Below are 19845 nucleotides of genomic sequence, written 5' to 3'. Positions count from 1 at the left end.
CCCACTTTTCACTAACAAGTAGTTGTTAATCTAGTTTCACTTCTGTTGAGCCTACCAGAAGAAAAAGTGCCAAAAAAGATATGAAAGGTTACTGACATAGACTGCAAATATGGCTGTTGACAATTCTTCAAACCCCTGTATAAGTGCGTGCTGCTCCCAATCCAAATACGGTGTGCATTCCCTCAGAGCCTTGAGTCTGAGCTGGCCTGTGACTTCTTTTGACCGTTAAAATGGAACACAAGTGATCATGAAACTTCTTGACCTGTGCCTATCAAGTCTTGCAGTTTCCATCTTTAACTTTGGGATCAAGCCTCCATGTAAAGAAATTTGGGCTAGACTACAGAATAAGAAGATCGCGTGGAAAAAGAATCTCAGCCACCCCAGCTGAGCTGCCAGACTTATCAGTGAAGACATCTTGGACATTCTAGCTGTGGCCAAGCTCCCAGCCGAATGCAACATGGCTGACCCCAGCCCATACCAAATGGAGTAGAATCACCCTGCTGATCCCAAACAACCTAGAAAGTATGAATTAATAAATTGTTCTCAGTCACTAAGTTTTGGGGTGGATTGTTATTTAATAATAATTGAAGCAAGTACTTACTTGAAAGGATTTGGATCAAATAAGACACCTAATATCCTAATTCCTCTCCCTTCAAATCCAAATTTTTATCTGTAGTTTTTTAAAAACATATTTCCACCCTGGCTGGCATAGCTCAGTGGATTGAGCGCAGGCTGCAAACCAAAATGTCTCTGGTTCGATTCCCAGTCAGGGTACATGCCTGGGTTGCAGGCCATGACCCCCAGCGACCGCACATTGATGTTTCTCTCTCTCTCTCTTTCTCCCTCCCTTCCCTCTCTGGGAATAGATAAATAAAACCTTAAAAAGTAAATAAATTAATTAATACATATTTCCATTCATTTCTTCAGGTTTTTCTAATTCATGACAACTACACACACTTCAGAGGACTGTCATTACCATTTACACTTGCCAAACTCTGTACTAAATATTTTACATGCATACTTTCATTCCTCACACAGCCCTATGAAAAAAGTATTACATTATTATTCCTACTTGATAGGCTAAAAAAACAAAGCAAAACTAGCCTAATAGAAGTTGACTACTATATCCAGGGCCTCAAGAATAGAGTGGTAGAGCTTGAGTTTAAATCTAGACCTGACTCCAAACCCTATGTCCTTAATCAAGTCTGTATCAAAGACCTTATGTTAATCAAGGCAAAACCCCTCCCAGGAAACACAGTACTTTTCACTCACATAAAAGATTTCTTTAAAAGCAACACTGCAAATGCTTCACCTAGTGTCTTACTACACTTCATTATAGCTAGACCTATCTCACCATCTTTCAACATACTGTTCTCTCATGGTGCACCTTATCATTTTTCTTTCCCGCTTGAAATGTTCTACCACTGTTTTCTCTCCTTACTAAAACCCAACCTCTTCTGTAAAACTTCTCCTGACTAGGGATAATACATTTTTATCTAGGTTACTTATCATCCACATCAGTGTTTTCCAAACATGTGTAATTAAAATCACCTAAGGGCTTTTAAGATTATAATTACCAAAAATTAGAGGAGTCATACTTTGAAAAGACAAAAGCCCAGAAACAATCCACCATAAATGTTTACCAAAATGGGACTAAATCATTGTGGTATATAATGTGAAGATATAAAATAATATCTAAGTTATATTAAGTGAAAAAGCAAGGCACAGAACTGTTTATAAAATCCAATTTTTGTTGAAGGAGATATACAGTTTTTATAGAAACTTGTACATGCATTGTATATGTGAAAGAATAAGAAGAATCTTTTAAGAGTGGTTGCCCCTGTGAAGGAACAACAAAAAAAATCAGAGGAGAAATTTTCTCATCTGATTACCCTTTTGTAATTTTCAAATTTGCATTGTATGTATGGATTTTTTTTTTTTGTATTGAACACACACACAGATGCATAAGACTCACCTCAGTTCCACAGATCACAGATCTTTGGGGACAGGGACCAGACTTTGGAAATTGTTAAATTACCGAGATGATTCTGATGATCAGCCAGGCAAAGCATTCATATGGTACTTAATGCCTCATATTAAAGGGTACATGTGAAACTATTAATTTTATATCCTAACTAGAAAATTATATGCAGGGAGTGGGTAAAGGATATATTACACTTTTTTATTTCTTCTACAATTCTCAGCTCAGAAAAAGTACCCAATAAATATTTTTGATGAGACTAGTATAGAAATATAATTCCACTTTTGTTACATTTAATTCCAGTGTGAAAGGGTTTTCAAATATATATTTAACATTTAGTATTATGGGGCAACTGAAAATACCACTTTCAATACATGAAATCACCACGTCAAAAAGTGCCAACAATAATTTTTACTTTTTAAATGTCACAGGTATGGCTAGACTGCAAAGGGCAAGTGGTAAAGTCCAAATCTTAGACTGTAAGACTTAGGGATAAGTCTACATGAATGAGTAAAAGTAGCATCTAGAGGAAAATAAAGTGTGTGGATAACAGATTTTAAAGAAGCCCCATTTTATTACGGAGAGCACACAAATCCCTTTCCTCAAAATGAAAAGTGCCATTTTTCTTCTCATAGATATGCCTCTTCCACGGTCCCCAGCATTCTCCTCTATCGGAACTTTCCACGTCGGTTAAAGTATTTGTAGAGATAGTTGATGCGTTTGTTCAGGTTGTGCAGGTCATCAGAGAACATCCGATTTCCAACCATTTTCTTCTTTCGGATACAACGCTGCAATTCATTCCCCTTCCAGCCTCGAAGCCACCTAGGCCCTCTGATTAGTTCTTTGGGATGCATTTCAAAATTTCCTGTGTAATGTGAGAGAACGTTAGTTCCAAGACAACACAGTCTTGACCAGCTAAGCCATAAGCATACAGTTGTGCATGTTTCTGAGGAGCACCTACAGACATGACACATCACACTACTGTATTAAGAGCACAGACTCTGGAGCCAGACTGCTTGGGGTTTAAATTCTGGCACTGCCATTTACCAGCTTCGGAAAAATTACTTAACCTCTTCGTGCCTCAGTTTCCTCGCTTGTAAAGGGAAAAGGTTATAAGGCGGGTTAAATTAGTTAATACATGTGGGGCACTCAGAACAGTGCCCAACATAGCGTAAATAGCCACTTAAGTGTTTGCTCTTCTATTGAGCAGGTGAGAAAAAGCAGTCGTTGCGGCGTAACTGGCATTCTTACATACTGTACAACGGGGTCGTCTTACCCAGGATCCCGATGTTATCATACACTCCGAACATGGCCCTCTTCTCGTTCCAACGATCAACCACTTTGCGGGGTGGGACCGTGACCCTCACAAAATACATTCCAGGAACACCTAGGGATGAGGAAGAAAATGACTGAATCCGGGTAGCTTACTGAGAAGCAGTTCCCAGAGCGTCTCTCTACATTCGCCACTTACCCAGAGAGAAGCTTCTGCAGGCCAGGGGCACCCAGCTCCATAGGCGCCTTCCTGCACCCAGAGCGAGGCTCCCTGCCATTGTTCTCGTCTCTTTTCTACAATAGCACACCGCCCTAGCACAGAGGGCTAACCAGACGTGACCGTCAAGGAGACGACCAGAACGGCCCGCGCTGGCCTCACACGGGTACTAGCTGTACAGAGCCATTTTGGGCCTTACCCAGGTACCTCTGCGCTCAGAGACCTCCTAGGCTCCTCCTTCCCCAGCCACAAGCTCCGCCTTCCGGACCTGGCGCACTATGGCCACCAGGTGTCACTCACACCCCGCCCACTCCTGGGCGCTTCCGCTGTGCGGACGGGAAGTCTTGGAGCGCCAGAACAGCTGAGGTACTCGCTTCGTCGTCTAGGGCGTCCCAAAACTGAGTTTCAGAAAAACGCACTCCTTCATTTCATTAATTGTCCCTTAGCTGTGAGGGAGATGAAGGTCCAGACCCCGGAACCCAGAGCTTCCTTTCTACTCCTCACCCTAACTTTACGCTGCCGCCTGTTTTGTTTGATTTTTCTTTTCGAAATTACCCCTATTGTACAGGGGAGGAAATCGGGATCACAGAGAGTGAAGTGACCTGCTGGACGTCACTTAGCTAAGAAATGGCGGAACTTCGACTGGAGTCCAAACCTTCTAAATCTCGGCCCGGAATTGCCTCCTGTCCTGGGGTTGATTGAGTGGGTCACCAGCCCAAGGACTCTACCACTGCCCAGGTAGAAACGTAGTATCTCTGGAGGACATTGCCCGGGACTTCTCCCCACCGACTAGAAGAAAAGGACCCCATAGGCAATGCAGCTGACGCAGGACAGGGGGGCTGGGGGCGGGATCCTAAATCTAGGTTCCACCCCTCTCTAGGCGGTGCGGTCGGGCTTTCCGGGTCATCCGCTGTGATTGGCCCGTTTCTTCATCAGAAGTCGCGATTGGCCCCTTTTCAGCCGTTGAGATTTAAACTTCACATTTGTTGCTTTGCCCGCGCGTTGCGCAGGCACGTTTTCATCTCCTTTTGCCGAGGATTGGCCAGTTTCTCTACGCGCTTGAATTCTGCACCGCTGATTGGTGAGTATTGCGCACGCCCTGTTTTTTCCTCATTTCTGGTCTGCAACCCGAGTCCCAAGAACGGCCTGGTGAGGTTCTCGGGTAAGGGAGATGTGGTGTAAAGGGAGAGCAGATAATGAAAGACTGGGGAAATAGGGTACGGGGTAATATGAAGAGGTGTTAGGCAGCATAGGACAGGCAGGGATGTCTAATGGGTATATCCCTGGGGTACGATGTGGAAGAACAGTAAGTCTGATAGATCAGCAGAATTTGGGCAAATCGCTTAAGCTTTCTTAGCTTCATTTTCCTCATATGTAAATTGAGCTGTATTATGCGCTCCTTGAAAATGATATTTGGAGAACTAGATCAGATATGATATATTCAAATAGCCTAATAGAACTTGGCACACAGTAAGCAGGCAATAAATGCTAATGTTCTTCCATTCTGGAGCCAGGAAACCCGCGCGCTCTTGGCCAGGCCACTGTTCTGGCCTTAGGTGAGACAAGAAGTATTGCCCATAAAAACAAATAATAATGCAAACATAAGGCATTAACATTGCCACTTTACAGTTCTTTACAGACTTTAATACCCCTTGGCTCATTAGGTCCTCAGAGCAACAATATAAAGTAATCAGAAACTAGTTACCCCTTTTACAGATGAGGCTTATTGGCATGACCAAGTGGCAGAGTCATGAGTAAAATTAGATTCTACTCCAGGGTTGATCTCATATCTTCTAAGATAATGTTATCAGCTTGATGTAAGACTAAAAAGCATTATATATTGGAGGGGGGAAATTATAGAACCAGAAGAAAAGACAGGCCTTAGATACAGGTGTTGACCTATTTTCCATTTGATTTCCAGCCCTGTGAGCCAGTGGGAGAAGGATGTCTTCCCAACTGTATGAGTTCCATCTGCCCTTAGCCCCAGAAGAATTGTTGAAAAGTGGAGGGGTGAATCAGTATGTTGTGCAAGAAGTACTATCCATCAGAAATCTTCCATCGCAGCTTAAAGGTAAGACTCCATACCTGCCACTGTGCTGAGCCCTTCAAAACAACCATCTCACATGTAATTCTATTGTCTGTCTGTTCCACTGCCCCGCTAAGTTCCACGAGGGCAAGGGACATGTCTTTTGTGTTCCCTGACGTTATCTCCGTAGGTTGTATAGTAGGATGCATTATGGGAGGAGTGCGCTCACTGACCACCTTATCTCTACTATTCAGTGAACAATCTTAGTGTACATAGGGAAAAGTTATTTATTAACTCTTACCATATGCCGAAATAAAGTCCTGGTGGATTTAAGAGTTACAGAGGACAGCTTTCTCCGAGTGCCTGGGACTTTCCTGATTTGTTCCAAATAACACTTTTTCTAGTCTAGAATTTTTGTTTCCAAGAGTGTGCAATAATGGAAAAAAAAACATAATATATATGTACAGCTGTGACACTGTAAAATGTGTACAGTTCAGTTACCCATTAACACCTATAAATGGACAAGGACAATTTATGCATTATTAATATTAAGCAAGACCCCATAATGTCACTGTACTTATTGGAAGTGGTCTTTTATCGGTTACATTGCTTTGGAAAGGTACACGAAGACTCTGAAGCCAAGCTCCCTGGATTTGGATCCTGGCTCTACCACTCTGACCTTGAACAAGTTACTTAGTCTCTCAGTGCTTCAGTTTCCTCATATGTAAAGATAAGAATAATAACCAGTTTCCTACAACAAAAAGGGTCAGTTAACACAGCAGCTTGATCATCTAACTCCAGCTTATCTCTTCTTAGCCTTCCCATCATGGTCACCAGATGGCAACCTCTTGCTCTCATGTCCAGAGGTAGAAAGGGGATTTTCTATCTTGTACTTTCTCTTCTTTTTCTTTAAAGTTTTACCAGAAGCTTCTCGACAGATTTAGCCAGAATTGGATCATGTGATATTAACCTAACTAGTTACTAGTAAGGGAAATGGACTTACCCAGATTAGCTAAATTGATTAAAATTAGTGTCTAGGAGCCTCCTAAACTTGGACACATAACCATTTGGTAAACAAGGAATAAGGTCAAGTGTGGAGGTCAACTGATGGGTAGCCAACCAACAGTGTCACAAGTGGACTGTTCTCTCCTTATTATACAGGTTTATGCACCACCAATCGCACATGCCGCACCCTGGAGTGAACTGTTCTTCAGTTATTGCAATGCATTATTTTTTAAAATGGATGATCACTCTGTTTAAGAGTCTTTTTTTTTATAACAGTTGCTTTGCTTTTGGTGTTTAAAGCCTACATACAAGTTCTATAAATATATAAGATCAAATAATTTAATTTGTTCAACAAGTATGTGCTGATGATATGCTATGTGCCAGACATTGTTCTAGGCCCTGGCAACACAACAGCAAATAAAACAGACAAGACGACAAAGTGTTCTCAATGCTCTCAACAAGTAATAAATATGGAGTTGTGTCAATGAGAAAGATAAAACAAGATTAAAAAGGTACAGTGTACCAAGGTTGGGTCTGGCAATTTTTGTTGGATGATCAGAGAAAGCTTGCTGATAGGTGACATTTGAGCAGAGACGTTAAAAATGAGGGAGTGACCTATGTAGATCTCAAGGAAGGACATTCCAAGCGGACAGAAAAGCCAGTGCCAAGGCCCGAAGGTGGAAAAATGCCAATACGGTTGGAGTGTGGAGTAAGCTAGGAAGAAAGTGGTCAGGTCAGAAGTAGTGCAGATTATTCTAGTCTTTTTCCTCAAAGTGTGGTCTTCAGGACCTGCAGCATTAGTATCAAAATTTAGAAGCCAATTAGAAATGCTGGGTGAAGACACATCCCAGAACTGTGGAATCAGAAAGTTCATTTTTTGAGATCCCCAGATAACTCAGATACACATCAAATTGGAGAAGCACTGGTCTAGAGTCTCGTAAGCCGGGGTAAAGACTTTGGTTTCAATGTGAGTGAGTCTGAAAGCCATTGTTGTTGAGCCTGGTAGTGATGTGGTTTAATCTTTTAAAAGGATCACTGTCTACTTGGTTGAAGAGACTATAAGAGACTAATACTGTGATACCAGGTAGCTTGCCTGGGGTGATGGCAGTGGAGAGGATCATAGAAGGTTAGATTCTGAATGTATTTTGAAAGTTGAGCCAACAGTATTGTTGGATCAGATTGGATTTGTAGGGCTAGAAAAAAAGAATCTAGGATTACAGGGCTTTTTGACTTGAGCAAAGAAGGGGGTTGTTATTATTGAGTCGAGGATATGACAGGAGCAGGTTTAGACTAGAGTCCAGGGGAGAGGTCCCAGCTAAAGATATTTGAGATGTAATATTCAGCATATATAGGGCATTTAAAGCCATGAGATTGGAGTGAATGTAGATAGAGAAGAAAAGCAATTTGAAGTCATAAAACCTGAGACAAGTCCAACATTTAAAGGCTGGAGAGATGAGAAAGATCCAGTAGAAGAAACTAAGGACCAGTCAGTCATTGAGACTGGAAGTGAATGAAGAAGCTAAAGTAGGAGAGTATTTGAAAAAGGAAAGGAGAGACCAATTGCAAATTAAGATTACTGGATTTAGCAATGTGACAATTCCTGGCGACCATGATATAAACTGTTTCAGGGGAGTGGGGGAATAGGCTTGCAAGGAAATGGGAGGAGAGATTAGAGATGGTGGTCTGTTTTGCTTTAAGGAGTATCAGAAATGGGTAATAAGTAGATTCAAGGGGGAATTTTTTTCTTCTGTTTTGTAAGATAAGCATATGGGGCTGAAAACCGTACTTGAACAATGATTGAAATTAAAAAAAAAAGATAAGCATATGGGAATGATTGGAGAGGGAAAGCTGATGATGCAGAGGGGAGAGGAAACTGTTGGTGAAGCAGTATCCTTCAGTAAGTAGGTAAGAGAGTGTGTGATGTGGGGCACAGGGAGCAAATGGTTTTGTTAGAGCATGGACAAGTTATCTGCAGTAGCAGAGAGAAGTCAGTGTATGAGCACAGATGCAGGTAGTACAAGTAAATACAGAACTTGGGGCAGCTGGAAGTTCTTTTTCTGTCCAGATCTATTTTCTCAGTGAGATAAGAAGTGATGCCTTTAACTGAGGTGACTTGGGGAAGAAGGTCTTGATGTAGTGAGCAGAGGAAAGGTGTGGAAAATTGCCTACAAGAAAGTAAATAGGCCTAGAAATTTGTAATGGGCTTACCAGGAAATACTGAATCATAAATTTAAAGTGAAAATGGTCAGCATGGTCGTGTGTTTTTTCAAGCTGGCTTTAATTGTGTGGTTACATGAATGGAGTAAGCAGTCAGTTGGACTTAATCCAGATTTCCCAGGGATGTAAATGTGTTAGTGGGAAAAAATTAGAAATATCATAATGTATAACAATAGCAGAATGTTTGTTGATTTAGATACGTACATTCAGTGGAATGTTATGTGGTCATTAAAAATTGTTTCCAGACATTTTATAATTTTACTGCAATATTAAGTCTTAAAAAGCATAACAGGAGTGAATGTGAGACCTCAACAATAGAAATACTGTGCATAGAAAACAGAATGAAAAAAATTAGCCAAATATTAGCAGTACTTGTTTCTTTTCCATTTTTCTGTATTTTCCACATTACAGATGGTGGTTTGTAAGAGTGGTAAAGAGCATACATATAGTGTACTGATTCACTTTATATGCTAAGCATTGTTCTTATTGGTTCACATGGGTTATCTCACTAAATCTTGACCAAAAACTTTGAAAAGCTCTTTGAGGTATGATCTGTTACTATTCCCAATTTATTTACAGAAGAAGAAACTGAGACTTAGTAAGCTGAGCAGCTTGGCCTAGTAAATGTTCAGGCCAAGTGTAAGCCTAAAGGAGCATGACTGGAGAGGAGATCAGTGGGTAATGCTTCAGAGAAGTAAAGAGGGATATGGTCCAAGAGAATCGTTCATTGTAATAAAACAAAGTTTAAAAATTAGGTGATTGATAATCTTGGAGAAAATTAGGTGATTGATAATCATTGTTGGATTGGTAAATCTTAAAAACTAGATTGCAGAAAGATTAGGCAAAATTTAATAAGGATATAATAATAAGGTCAAATGAAATCTTTGGGCTGGGGAGACGGGTTAGGTTAGCTTTAGAAAAGAAAATCTTTTCACTTGTCTCAGGTGAAGAAATTTTATTTTATTTTTTAAATTTATTTTGGAATTGAAGGGATTTTTTTTAGCCCGCATCCGAGGACATGTTATTGATTTTAGAGGGGTGGGGAAGGGGAGGGGGGAAGAAACATTGATTGGTTGCCTCTTACATGCACCCCAACCAGGGACCAAACCTATAACCTAGGTATGTGCCCAGGCTGGGGATCGACCTTTCAGTCTACAGGATGCTTCAACCAACTGAGCCACACTGGTTGGGACTAGAGTTTGAGAAAATTATAAAACGTCTTGTTAAAATCACAGAGAACCAGGTGTACAACACTGTATTGTATCAGGTCAACACCAAAAGTGATGATGGAGTACAAGGTTCAACCTTTGTTTTCCAGGCAAACCAACCTGGTTTTGCACAATAGCTTGTTGGAATTCTTTCCCTCACAGAAAGAGTTAGGTGTACAACCTGGTTCAAAAATTGGCCCCAGCTCCCATACTTCCTTGCCACTCTTGCATGTTATAAGACATAATTAGGCTCTACTCCCCTCTATGCTGAAGTTTTTATCTATACAGTCAGGGTGAAAAGAGCACTGAGTTTGAGAATCAAAAGATGCTAGATTTTCAGAATGTAATATAAGTAGTAACAAATAAACCTAAGTGTACTACAAATGTTTGACATGATCACACTAAAGGAGTAGAGAAGGAAAGAACTAACCTAAGTAACTTTGAAAAGTATATTTTGACTATATACAAAAGAACTTTACGCAATTATTGCAAGCTAGGTAGTGAATTTATTTTTATAGGGGTGTGGGTTAGCAATCTGAAACTGATTTATGGGTATATTAGGATGAAGCAAATACATAAATGAAATATGAACTCATGTGTTTAATATAGAGAGAAAAATAGATACAGGTATGTGTGTGTATTCATACATTTATATCCTACTTTTCTCTATTGAGAGGGCCTGAAAGCAATGATACTCCAATAGTAGTAAGCCTAACTAGTGCCTAGAACTTGGTTTCTACACATCCTTCTCCCATAAAAGGAGCTAGGGCTCTGCTGAGAATGTTGGTGCCAGGACAGAGTCAGGGAAAGTAAAGATGAGCGGGAGCATCTTGTGGTCCAAGAAAGTAAGATAATACAAGCGAAGGGGGTGTATTAGGACAGGCCAAGTTGAAGGAGCTCCCAGTGATCAAGTTCTTGGGATGATCTGAGCAACAAAATAAATAGCAATAGGAGTGGATTAAGACATAGAATAAAAGAAATATCCATGAATCCATTCTGATATAAAAAATAATTGAATACATAAATGAGGGGAACAGGACAGCTCATTCTCATAGTGGCATTCCCACTAGTAAGTGTATAAGGGAAGGTGGAGACAGGAAAGTCTCCATATAGTAAGTACCACAGTAATAATTGTGGCAGGTAAGAATCACTAATAGATGCTTTAGATTCATGGGCAAAGGTGAGGACAAACAGGATATTAGCAGTTTCAAAGTATTTCCCCGCAAGATAATTATTAATTGTGAAGTATAAAATAGTGACTGTACAGAAGGAATGCCTGGCAAACACTGCCAAGTAATCAAAGTGGACGTCACCAGTAATGAGACATTGACATCACGTACTTCTTTGTGTGACGCATCTGACGGACTCAACCTCCCTTCCTTGGTAATTTGCCAGAAATGCTATGGTAACCTCAATCTAATCATTAGGAAATATCAGACAATCCCAAACTGAGGCACATTCTATACTGTAACGGGCTAGTAGTCCACTTCAAAAGTGTTAAGATCATGAAAGACAGAAAGATTGGTGGAGACCCAGGAGACACGACAACTGAATGCTTTGTGGTCCGCTAGACTGGATCGTGAACCAGAACGGGGCACAGGTGGAACAACTGGCAGAATTCAAGTAAGGTCTGTAGATTAGTTAATCGCATTGAATTAATTAATGCTAATTTTCTTGATGTAGAGTAGGTCTTTGTACTGTGTTATGTATGATGTTAACATTATCTGGGAGGAAAGTACAGGAACTCTGTACTGCTTTTGCCACTTCCGTGATTTCAAAATTAAAAAATAACAGATCCTGAGTTTGCCTTCACTACTGCTGTAAGTTGCACAAGTCATGTAACCACTCGGAGACTTAATTTCTTTTCCCATAAAATAGGCATGACACTGTCTGCCTTGCCTAACTCAGAGATACGATAAAACTCAAGTAAGGCTTTCATTGTAAAATAGGACAAAATGGAAGATGCTATGTAGATTACACTGAAACCAGCTATTTCTTTTGTGATTCTACCCGTAAAAGCAAATAACTCAATTTTCTGTCATGAATAGAATTTACCATAAAGGCTTTTCCCCTTTGTATTGATCAGTTTCTTTCTTTCGTCTCTGTAGCATTTCAAGCTGCCTTCCGAGCTAAGGGGCCCTTGGCTATGCTGGAGCACTTTGACACTATCTACAGCATTCTACAGTAAGTAAAGTGCCCACTGGCACTTTAAAAAGAACTGGTGGCTATTGGACCTAACTTTGCACTTTAACCCTGAAATTCCAAATTATAGTTCACCAATAAATGGTTCTGGGTGCTGATATCTCCACTGATGAGCATTTATACCAATTTGCCACCATATTCATTCAGTTGAGCAATTTCATGTGCATTTTTAGCCATTCGATTCTTCAAGTTGGATCTGGTCTGTTAGAATGGGCTCTGCAGGCTCCTGTCTCACCCCTGCACTTTCTTTCCCTCATAGTCACTTTCGAAGTATAGATCCTGGCCTCAAGGAAGATGCCCTGGAATTCTTGATAAAAGGTGTTTATGGGCTGGGGGGTAGGGAATGGAAGGCGTTTGTTGTTTGTTTACTACATTTTTTTTGGCCACATGATGATATCAAGGCTGTGGTGATTCAGTTGGTTTGGCTAAGCCCGGGGACCTTTGACCTATTAAGGTCTGTAATCTTGGTGGGCAATACAGAGTTGTGTGTGTTCACTGTAAGGGCAGACCAACATGAAATTCTTCCTGCTTTTGAACTACCTCTCTTTCATAGAGGTGATTCTGTCCAGTTGCCAGGAAGAAATTGTGGTAACTGGAGTGAGAGAGTAGGGACAGGGCATGTTCATGGAATCAGAGTCAGAGGTCCCAAAGGACTTAGCCTGTACTATGGCCACTGAGAGATGAAACACAGATCTTTGGTAATCTGATGGCTGCTAGTGCAGGGTGTTTTGAAGTCAGGGTATTTTGAGGAAAGTGAATGAAACCAACTCCAGATTCTGCCCCTTGCAGTGGTGTCCCGCCATGCTCAGGAGCTTCCAGCTATCCTGGATGATGCAGCTTCAAGTGTACCAGATAGATGCGCCCACCTCAATGCCCTCAAAATGAACTGCTATGCTCTGGTACGCCTCTTGGAATCCTTTGAGACCATGACCGGCCAGACAGGTCTCATGGACCTGGACCTTGCGGGGAAGGTAAGCGGGAGTACCTGGCTCACTTAACATGGGGCCTGGAAGGGTGGGGAATTGATAGGAAAGAGGGGGATCCAATGATTCTGAGACTCCTTTCTGTTCTTATTTAGGGTGTATGAGGAAGTGCTCACAAGTATCACAACATACCCTTCCATGACAAGCAATTCTTTTATATTTTGGAATTTGTCATACTTCTTCTGTATTACCTTCTACCTTGTCTCCACATTGAATAGTTTAGGCACTCAGACTAGCAGATCATGACTCACTTTTTTCTTTTTCTCATTTTTTCCTAAATGTATATGTGATCTTTTTTTAGGGTAAGAAAGCTCGGGCCAAGTCAGCCCATGGCTTTGAGTGGGAAGAGAATAGGCAACCAATCCTTCAGCTTTTAACACAGCTGCTCCAGTTGGACATTCGTCACCTGTGGAACCACTCAATAATTGAAGAGGAATTTGTCAGGTAGGCAGTTAAAATGACTACAGGTAATGTTGAGCTTTGAGGAATAAGGGCTTTCTTGCTAGATTTGCCTTTTATTATTATTTTTAAAAAGATTTTATATTATTTACTTTTAGAGACAAGAAGGGAGGGAGAGGGAGAGAAACAGCAATGTGCAAGAGATACATCTATCTGTTGCCTCTCCAATACATACCCCCTCCTGGGGACCTGGCCCACAACCCAGGCATGTGCCCTGACTGGGAATCAAACCAGTGACCTTTCAGTTTGCCGGCCAGCACTCAAAGAAAATGAGCAGAAATCCAAAGACAAAGAAATCCCTGGGGCACTCCAGCATTAAGGTGAGGTGATGAGGAGGGACCACACAAAGAAATTGAGAGGAAAGTTTGGCATTCTGCAAGCCAAACAAAGCATGTTTCAAAGAGAAAGGAGTGATTGATTATGTTAAATGGAGCTGAAAAGTCAATTAAGATGAGAACTGAACTGACCAGTATATGTAACAATGAGCCCTGGCTGGTGTGGCTCAGTATTGCATGCCAGTCTGTGAACCAAAGCATCACCAGTTCAATGCCCAGTCAGGGCACATGCCTGGGTTGCGGGCCAGGTCCCCAGTGGAGGGTGCATGAGAGGCAACCATACATTAATGTTTTTCTCTCCCTTTCTTTCTCCCTCCCTTTCTCTGAAAATAAATAACATCTTTTAAAAAAAATAGGACAATGAGAAGTCATTGGTGACTTTGTCCTATCTTTTATCATATACAGGGGTGGGGCAAAAGTAGGTTTACAGTTGTTAAGTAACAAAAATAAACTCTGTTCTGTGTGCTCATGACTGTCAACCTTCTTTTGCCCACCCCTGTATTCAGGTTCTGTACCAGGATCATAACTGGTTGAAAGTTGGTAACCTTAAAGGCCCAAGTACCTATCTGGGGTCAGCAAAGCAACTTGGTGTAGAAGGTGGTAGATAAAACGAAGAAAACTAGAAGACTATCACTTTGGGGGCAGTAGAAATAGAATGAATGAGGCAGCACTCCAGTGTAACTGAGTCTGGACAACTGACTTCAGCATCTCACTTTCTTTCTCAGTTTGGTTACTGGTTGCTGTTACCGCCTTCTGGAGAACCCCACCATTAGTCACCAGAAGAACCGTCCCACCCGGGAAGCCATAACACACCTGCTCGGTGTAGCCTTGACACATTATAACCATATGCTCAGTAAGTCAGTGCTTCACTTTGCCCCAACTTTTTCATTTTGCCCATAAAGTCTCATGTTCAGAACTTCCACAGGTGCCACTGTGAAGATCATCCAGATGCTGCAGCACTTTGAACACCTAGCGCCTGTGCTAGTGGCGGCTGTGAGTCTGTGGGCAACTGACTATGGAATGAAGAGCATAGTGGGAGAGATTGTAAGGTAATTCTTCCACCTCTGAGTTTCTAATTCTCATTTCTCTCAGGGAGAGGATAAAGAAAGGTTGGAAATACAGTATATTCTCTGTGCAGCACTGGATTCCTTCAGCTGTTAGATACCATTCTGACCTTCTCTCGCTGGGAACTGAATTATCCTGCTTGGCTGTGTTTTCTCCCTGCACAGAGAGATTGGACAGAAGTGTCCCTTGGAGCTGAGTCGGGACACTTCAGGGGCAAAGGGCTTTGCAGCCTTCTTGACAGAACTGGCAGAGCGTATTCCAGACATCCTGATGTCCAGCATGTGCATTTTGGTAGATCACCTTGATGGAGAGGTAGGTGGCACCCTGGGGGTTTCAGGTTTTTCTGGGGGTTGTAAGTTCATTGTTGAGAGGCTCTTTTTTAACAAGAAGGCAGCTTTCACCTGCAGGCAAGTTGTCTGGACTTGTCACTGTGGCAGTTCCTTCCTGTAGAAAAGCAGATGAAGTTTATTGAATAAAGAGCCTATTTCTTTCTCTCTTTTTTAAAAGATATTTATTTTTATTTTTTATTTTATTTTAAAGAGGAGGGGAGAGAGGGAAAGCAACATTAATCAGTCACCTTTCTCACTCCACCAACTCGGGTCCCAGCCCATAACCCAGGCATGTGCCTCAACCGGGTATCAAACCAGCAACTTTCTGATTCACGGGCTGGCGCTCAATCCACTGAACCAGAAGAGCCTATTTCAGTGTCACATGGGTTTTATCCAGGTCTGGTAAGGGAGATGACAGTTCCACAGCTTAAGTCCAGTGAGAGTGACTCCGCTATGATTCTGAGTCCCACCCATTTCTTAGGATGAAGCCTCTTCCTACCGTCTGACTCACCTTGCTTCCTCTATACAATAAGCTTTCGGAAATCAACCTGTGTCATCTCTCAGTTCTCTTTTATCCCTGAACGCCAACCTGGCCATATCCCACACTGGTGCAGAGCACTCAAGTAGGTGAATATCGAGGACAAAGACAATCTACTCATTCATCTAATTCATTTTATTTAACCTCTTGTGCAAGGCCCCACTCTCTGGCTCTTGGTCTAGGAAAAACCCCAAACCCTCGTCACTAGAGTCTGTAATGGACTTGTTGGCACTGTAGAACTGGTATCTGTTTCTCTGTGTTTCCTTTTCTGGCAGTAAAATAGGGGAGTGGGAGGGAAGAGGGTGTTTATTAGTATGGATCAAAGGTGTTGAGACCTCAGGTAAAAGGTAGTAATCAATGCTTTTCAAATGTGTATTGGTGGAGAGGTATGATTTCACATTCAGCTACCACCATGATTACCTGCGTGAACCTTGGGGGCAAAATGGTTTTTGGCTCTTGTTTATTTTTGACTCTGCATTCTCCTCTGAGTAAAGGCCCCTCTGGAACTCAGCTTTTTTTCAATGACCTCAGGGGTGAACACCTAGGCAGTTGACCAGGGAAAGTATAGCTAAGACAGAAACCTTAACCAAAGGCCTTGCCCCTTCTTTGTGCCTGGACCAGCGTAAGAACTTAGGAAAGGGACAGTTAGTATTGGAGAGCAGAGGCTTGTACCGTCTTCATCTCTCTCTCAGAGTTACATGATGCGCAATGCTGTGCTCGCAGCCATGGCAGAGATGGTGCTGCAGGTTCTGAATGGTGATCAGCTGGAGGAAGCAGCCCGAGACACCAGAGACCAGTTCTTGGACACCCTGCAGGCCCATGGCCACGATGTCAACTCCTTTGTGCGGAGCCGTGTTTTGCAACTCTTCACCCGCATCGTCCAGCAGAAGGTGAACAGCCTTCTACGTGATAGACATTGGCACCATTCTAAGCACAGACTGTAGAAAAGAGATATCCATTATCAAAAATATCAGCTCCAGAGAAGAAACAACCTAGAATTCAGGTTGTTACTACCAGTAATAATGGTCTTCAGCTTCCAAAGGACTAAACCGTGTCCTAACCACTACAGAGTACTCCTTAACTATTTTCTGTCCCATAGAAAAAGTTTCTTTGGAATGAATGGGTAGATCATTTAGAGTTTACTTCAAGATCATCTTGAGGAGAAAGGATGATGTGGGATGTGAGCTGATTCTTCTGTTCTGTCCTACACAGGCTCTCCCCCTGACACGTTTCCAGGCAGTGGTGGCCTTAGCAGTGGGCCGTCTGGCAGACAAGTCGGTGCTGGTGTGTAAAAATGCAATCCAGCTGCTGGCCAGTTTTCTTGCCAACAATCCCTTTTCCTGCAAGGTAAGTAGACTTGGGCCACCCCCCCCCACCCCCACCCAAAAAAAAAGGGAATTAAATGGAAACAGGGATGGAGTAATGTGACTTAGTGACCCTGATACTCATTTTACCTTGATAGCTTAGTGATACTGACTTTGCTGGACTGCTGCAGAAGGAAACCCAGAAATTACAAGAGATGAGGGCTGAGAGGCAAAGTGCAGCTGCTTGTGAGTAGTGACTGTGTAGGAATCCCCACCCCAGACAGTCGTCTCCTTGCAGCAGAAACTCCAGGGAAAGAGTCTGAGACTTTCTCATTCAGCTGCAGTGCTGGACCCAGAGGAGGAGTGGGAAGCCATGCTGCCAGAGTTGAAGTCCACCTTGCAACAGCTACTAAAACTTCCCCCAGAAGAAGAGATTCCTGAGGAAATTGCTGCTACAGAGACCACCGAAGCGGTGAAGGGACGCATCCGTCAGTTGCTTGCCAAAGCTAATTACAAGTATGTGAAAAAAGGAGGCATTCTATAATGACCTGTTTAGGCTTAGAGTTCAACCTGTGCGAATCGACAGAGCATGCTGCCACCAGGTGACGGGAGATGTTTCCACTGTAGTAACGGTCTGAACACCAGGTTGATGCCAAAGGCACAGTCCACAATTAAGCATGCTTTTCTACTTTTACAATTTTTTAAAAGATTTTATTTAGTTTTATTTTTGTATTTTATTTAATCTTTATTGTATTTTTTTACATTACTTTTTAGTCCCCTTACAATCCCCCTCCATCAGTAATCGCCACACTGTTTGTTGTCCATGTCCATGATTCCTTTTATTTATTTTTAGAAAGAGGGGAAGAGAGGGAGAGAAACATCAATGTGTGGTTGCCTCTTGCACACCCCCAACTGGGGACCTGGCCTGCAACCCTTCCCAGGCATGTGCCCTGACTGGGAATAGAACCAGCAACTTCCAGTTTCTGGAATGATGCCCAACCCACTGAGCCACACCAGTCAAGGCTACAAATGTTTAAAGAAATTACTAAAACAACTAAATGTAAATAATATTATGTTAAAGATGACAAAAGTCCTCCTTTGAAGAAGAAAGCCCATTAGTATAATTCTAGTTGTATAATCTTAAGTAAATTGCTTCATTATTCTGGGCCTCGGTTTCATTATTTGTAAAATAAAAAGTTGATTAGGCCCTGACCAGGTAGCTCAGTTGTTTTGAGCAATGTACTGATACGCCAGGGTTGTGGGTTTGATTCTCAATCAGTGCACATGCAGAATCAACCAATGAATGCATGAATGAGTGGAACAACAAAATCAATGAATGTCTGTCTGTCTATCTCCCTCCTTCCCTCCCCCCTTTCCTCTCTCAGTAAACAAAAAAAATTTTTAAGTTGATTAGATCATATGATTCATAATGGCTTTTAATTCTAAATTCCTTGAGTTAATAAATAGTATCAATGCTACCTTAATCTTTAAATCAACCTAGTATGAATTCTGATCTTAGAGGTTTCCCCTAGTGTTTTTGTGACTCAAAAACTTTGGAGCAGCTTGGCCAAAAAAATCCCGTAGAGCTGTCATTAGATACTCTTAAAACTCGGCCACAATTATTTGCTTAGAAAAGGCTAACTATGAACAGAATTTGGCTGGTTTGCTCTCCACTATGTCTTTGCATTGTCTCTCTTTGCTTTGCTAGAGCACAAAGAGAGACTAAGTTTTCTAACTGCTTCTCCTGCCAACAAGCATGCCAGTATTTTCTCCTATCAGTTAGAACAAGGTTTCATCTCATGTTAAAGATACCACCTCATCCTTTAGAAATCCTCAGCAGTCCATGCTAGGGTAAGGAGTTAGTAACTGATATGTTTGCTAAAACTTTTTAAAATAACTTGAAGTAGTTTTTTCATTATTTTTTAATTGATTTTGAGAGAGAGAGAGAGAGAGAAACACTGATTTGTTGCTAGACTTATTATGCGTTCACTGGTTGCTTCCTGTATGTATGTGCCCTGACCGAGAATTGAACTCTCAAACTTGGTATATTGGAATGATGGCTTTGATAAACTGAGTTACCCAGCCAGGGCTTTAATAAGTTTTGGGGGTTTTAAAAATTGTTTTTGTTTTAAGCAGAAATTTACTTTTTTAAAAAATTAGACAATACCTACTAGTTCACATGGTATGGAATTTTAAATTTCAACAAGGACATGCTGTGCAAAGTGGCATCCGAACCTGTCCCCAGCCACTTGGCCACACGGGGAAACAATGTTCACAGTTTATTGAGTGTCCTTCTAGAGATAACATAGAGACATACAACCAAACACACGTCCTTCTTTTCCCCTCTTTGTACACAAGTGATAGAATTTTCTACCCACTGATCCTACTGCCTTGCTATTTTCACTCAACTATGTATCTTAGTGTTTTTTGATATTTGTATGTAAGTAATATATACTACCTCAGTATTTTTTATGGCTACATAGGGTCCCATTGTATGGCTGTACCACGAACTAATCAGTTATTCAAAGTTTAGTTTTTCCAGACTTTCACTTGGCAAAGTTTTTAAACAAATGTTTGGAATAGGGTTGTGATTTTTAAAATTTAAAATCCTTATTTGAGAGTTCTGAAAACTGTAGTTAAGCCCTGTCACTTCCGAAGTAGGAAGAATGCCTAGCTCCACCCCTTGGCAGGTGCTTGAGCGGGA

At 41.6% G+C, this 19845-nt stretch overlaps 2 protein-coding genes, 1 long non-coding RNA gene and 1 other non-coding gene across 11 annotated transcripts in view; 2 read left to right on the top strand and 2 right to left on the bottom strand.

Moving 5' to 3' along the window:
* Window positions 1-1753: 1753 nt before the first annotated feature.
* On the bottom strand, window positions 1754-4379 carry MRPL51 (mitochondrial ribosomal protein L51). The gene is made up of 3 exons (XM_028531705.2): window positions 3453-4379; window positions 3258-3368; window positions 1754-2846 (listed from the first exon to the last, which is right to left on the bottom strand). Exons 1-3 carry the CDS (start codon window positions 3529-3531, stop codon window positions 2650-2652), a joined length of 387 nt encoding a protein of 128 aa, XP_028387506.1. The 5' UTR covers window positions 3532-4379; the 3' UTR covers window positions 1754-2649.
* Window positions 4353-19845, top strand: part of NCAPD2 (non-SMC condensin I complex subunit D2) — a 26285-nt gene continuing 10792 nt past the window's right edge. For 2 of the 7 annotated variants that reach the window (XR_004901142.1, XM_036017316.1), the window contains exons 1-13: window positions 4552-4632; window positions 5392-5541; window positions 12035-12110; window positions 12388-12446; window positions 12918-13099; window positions 13413-13555; window positions 14631-14758; window positions 14831-14954; window positions 15135-15282; window positions 16530-16727; window positions 17050-17184; window positions 17300-17387; window positions 17480-17657. Coding sequence is in view for 6 of the 7 variants with exons in the window: in XM_036017316.1 (XP_035873209.1) it covers window positions 5415-5541; window positions 12035-12110; window positions 12388-12446; window positions 12918-13099; window positions 13413-13555; window positions 14631-14758; window positions 14831-14954; window positions 15135-15282; window positions 16530-16727; window positions 17050-17184; window positions 17300-17387; window positions 17480-17657 (1586 nt within the window). In the remaining variant the exon portion in view is untranslated. Of the gene's footprint in view, window positions 4633-4655; window positions 4688-4761; window positions 5027-5391; window positions 5542-12034; window positions 12111-12387; window positions 12447-12917; window positions 13100-13412; window positions 13556-14630; window positions 14759-14819; window positions 14955-15134; window positions 15283-16529; window positions 16728-17049; window positions 17185-17299; window positions 17388-17479; window positions 17658-19845 lie in introns of those variants that run through there. The other 5 variants (XM_028531704.2, XM_036017319.1, XM_036017317.1 and 2 more) reach the window with 5 other exon arrangements.
* LOC114514293 lies at window positions 12511-12840 on the top strand. The gene has a single exon (XR_003686013.1). It is a non-coding gene; the product is annotated as a small nucleolar RNA U85 (small nucleolar RNA).
* Window positions 14652-19845, bottom strand: part of LOC118498675 — a 17935-nt gene continuing 12741 nt past the window's right edge. Inside the window, exon 2 of one of the 2 annotated variants that reach the window (XR_004901145.1) lies at window positions 14652-15414. This is a non-coding gene — a long non-coding RNA (uncharacterized LOC118498675). Of the gene's footprint in view, window positions 15415-16685; window positions 16765-19845 lie in introns of those variants that run through there. The other variant, XR_004901146.1, reaches the window with a different exon arrangement.

Source organism: Phyllostomus discolor, chromosome 2 (assembly GCF_004126475.2).
Source record: "Phyllostomus discolor isolate MPI-MPIP mPhyDis1 chromosome 2, mPhyDis1.pri.v3, whole genome shotgun sequence".
Classification (NCBI taxonomy): domain Eukaryota; kingdom Metazoa; phylum Chordata; class Mammalia; order Chiroptera; family Phyllostomidae; genus Phyllostomus; species Phyllostomus discolor.
Note: the sequence above shows the minus strand (reverse complement) of the source record. Positions and strands in the feature narration are given on the sequence as shown.

Bases quoted from the DNA above. Each gene is read 5' to 3' on its own strand.
- MRPL51 (XM_028531705.2), bottom strand. From the start codon at position 3,531: ATGGCAGGGAGCCTCGCTCTGGGTGCAGGAAGGCGCCTATGGAGCTGG. The intron at 3,369-3,452 runs GTAAGTGGCGAA...CCTCATCCCTAG, and splicing joins CTGCAGAAGCTTCTCTCTGG to GTGTTCCTGGAATGTATTTT. The intron at 2,847-3,257 runs GTAAGACGACCC...CACATTACACAG, and splicing joins TGATAACATCGGGATCCTGG to GAAATTTTGAAATGCATCCC.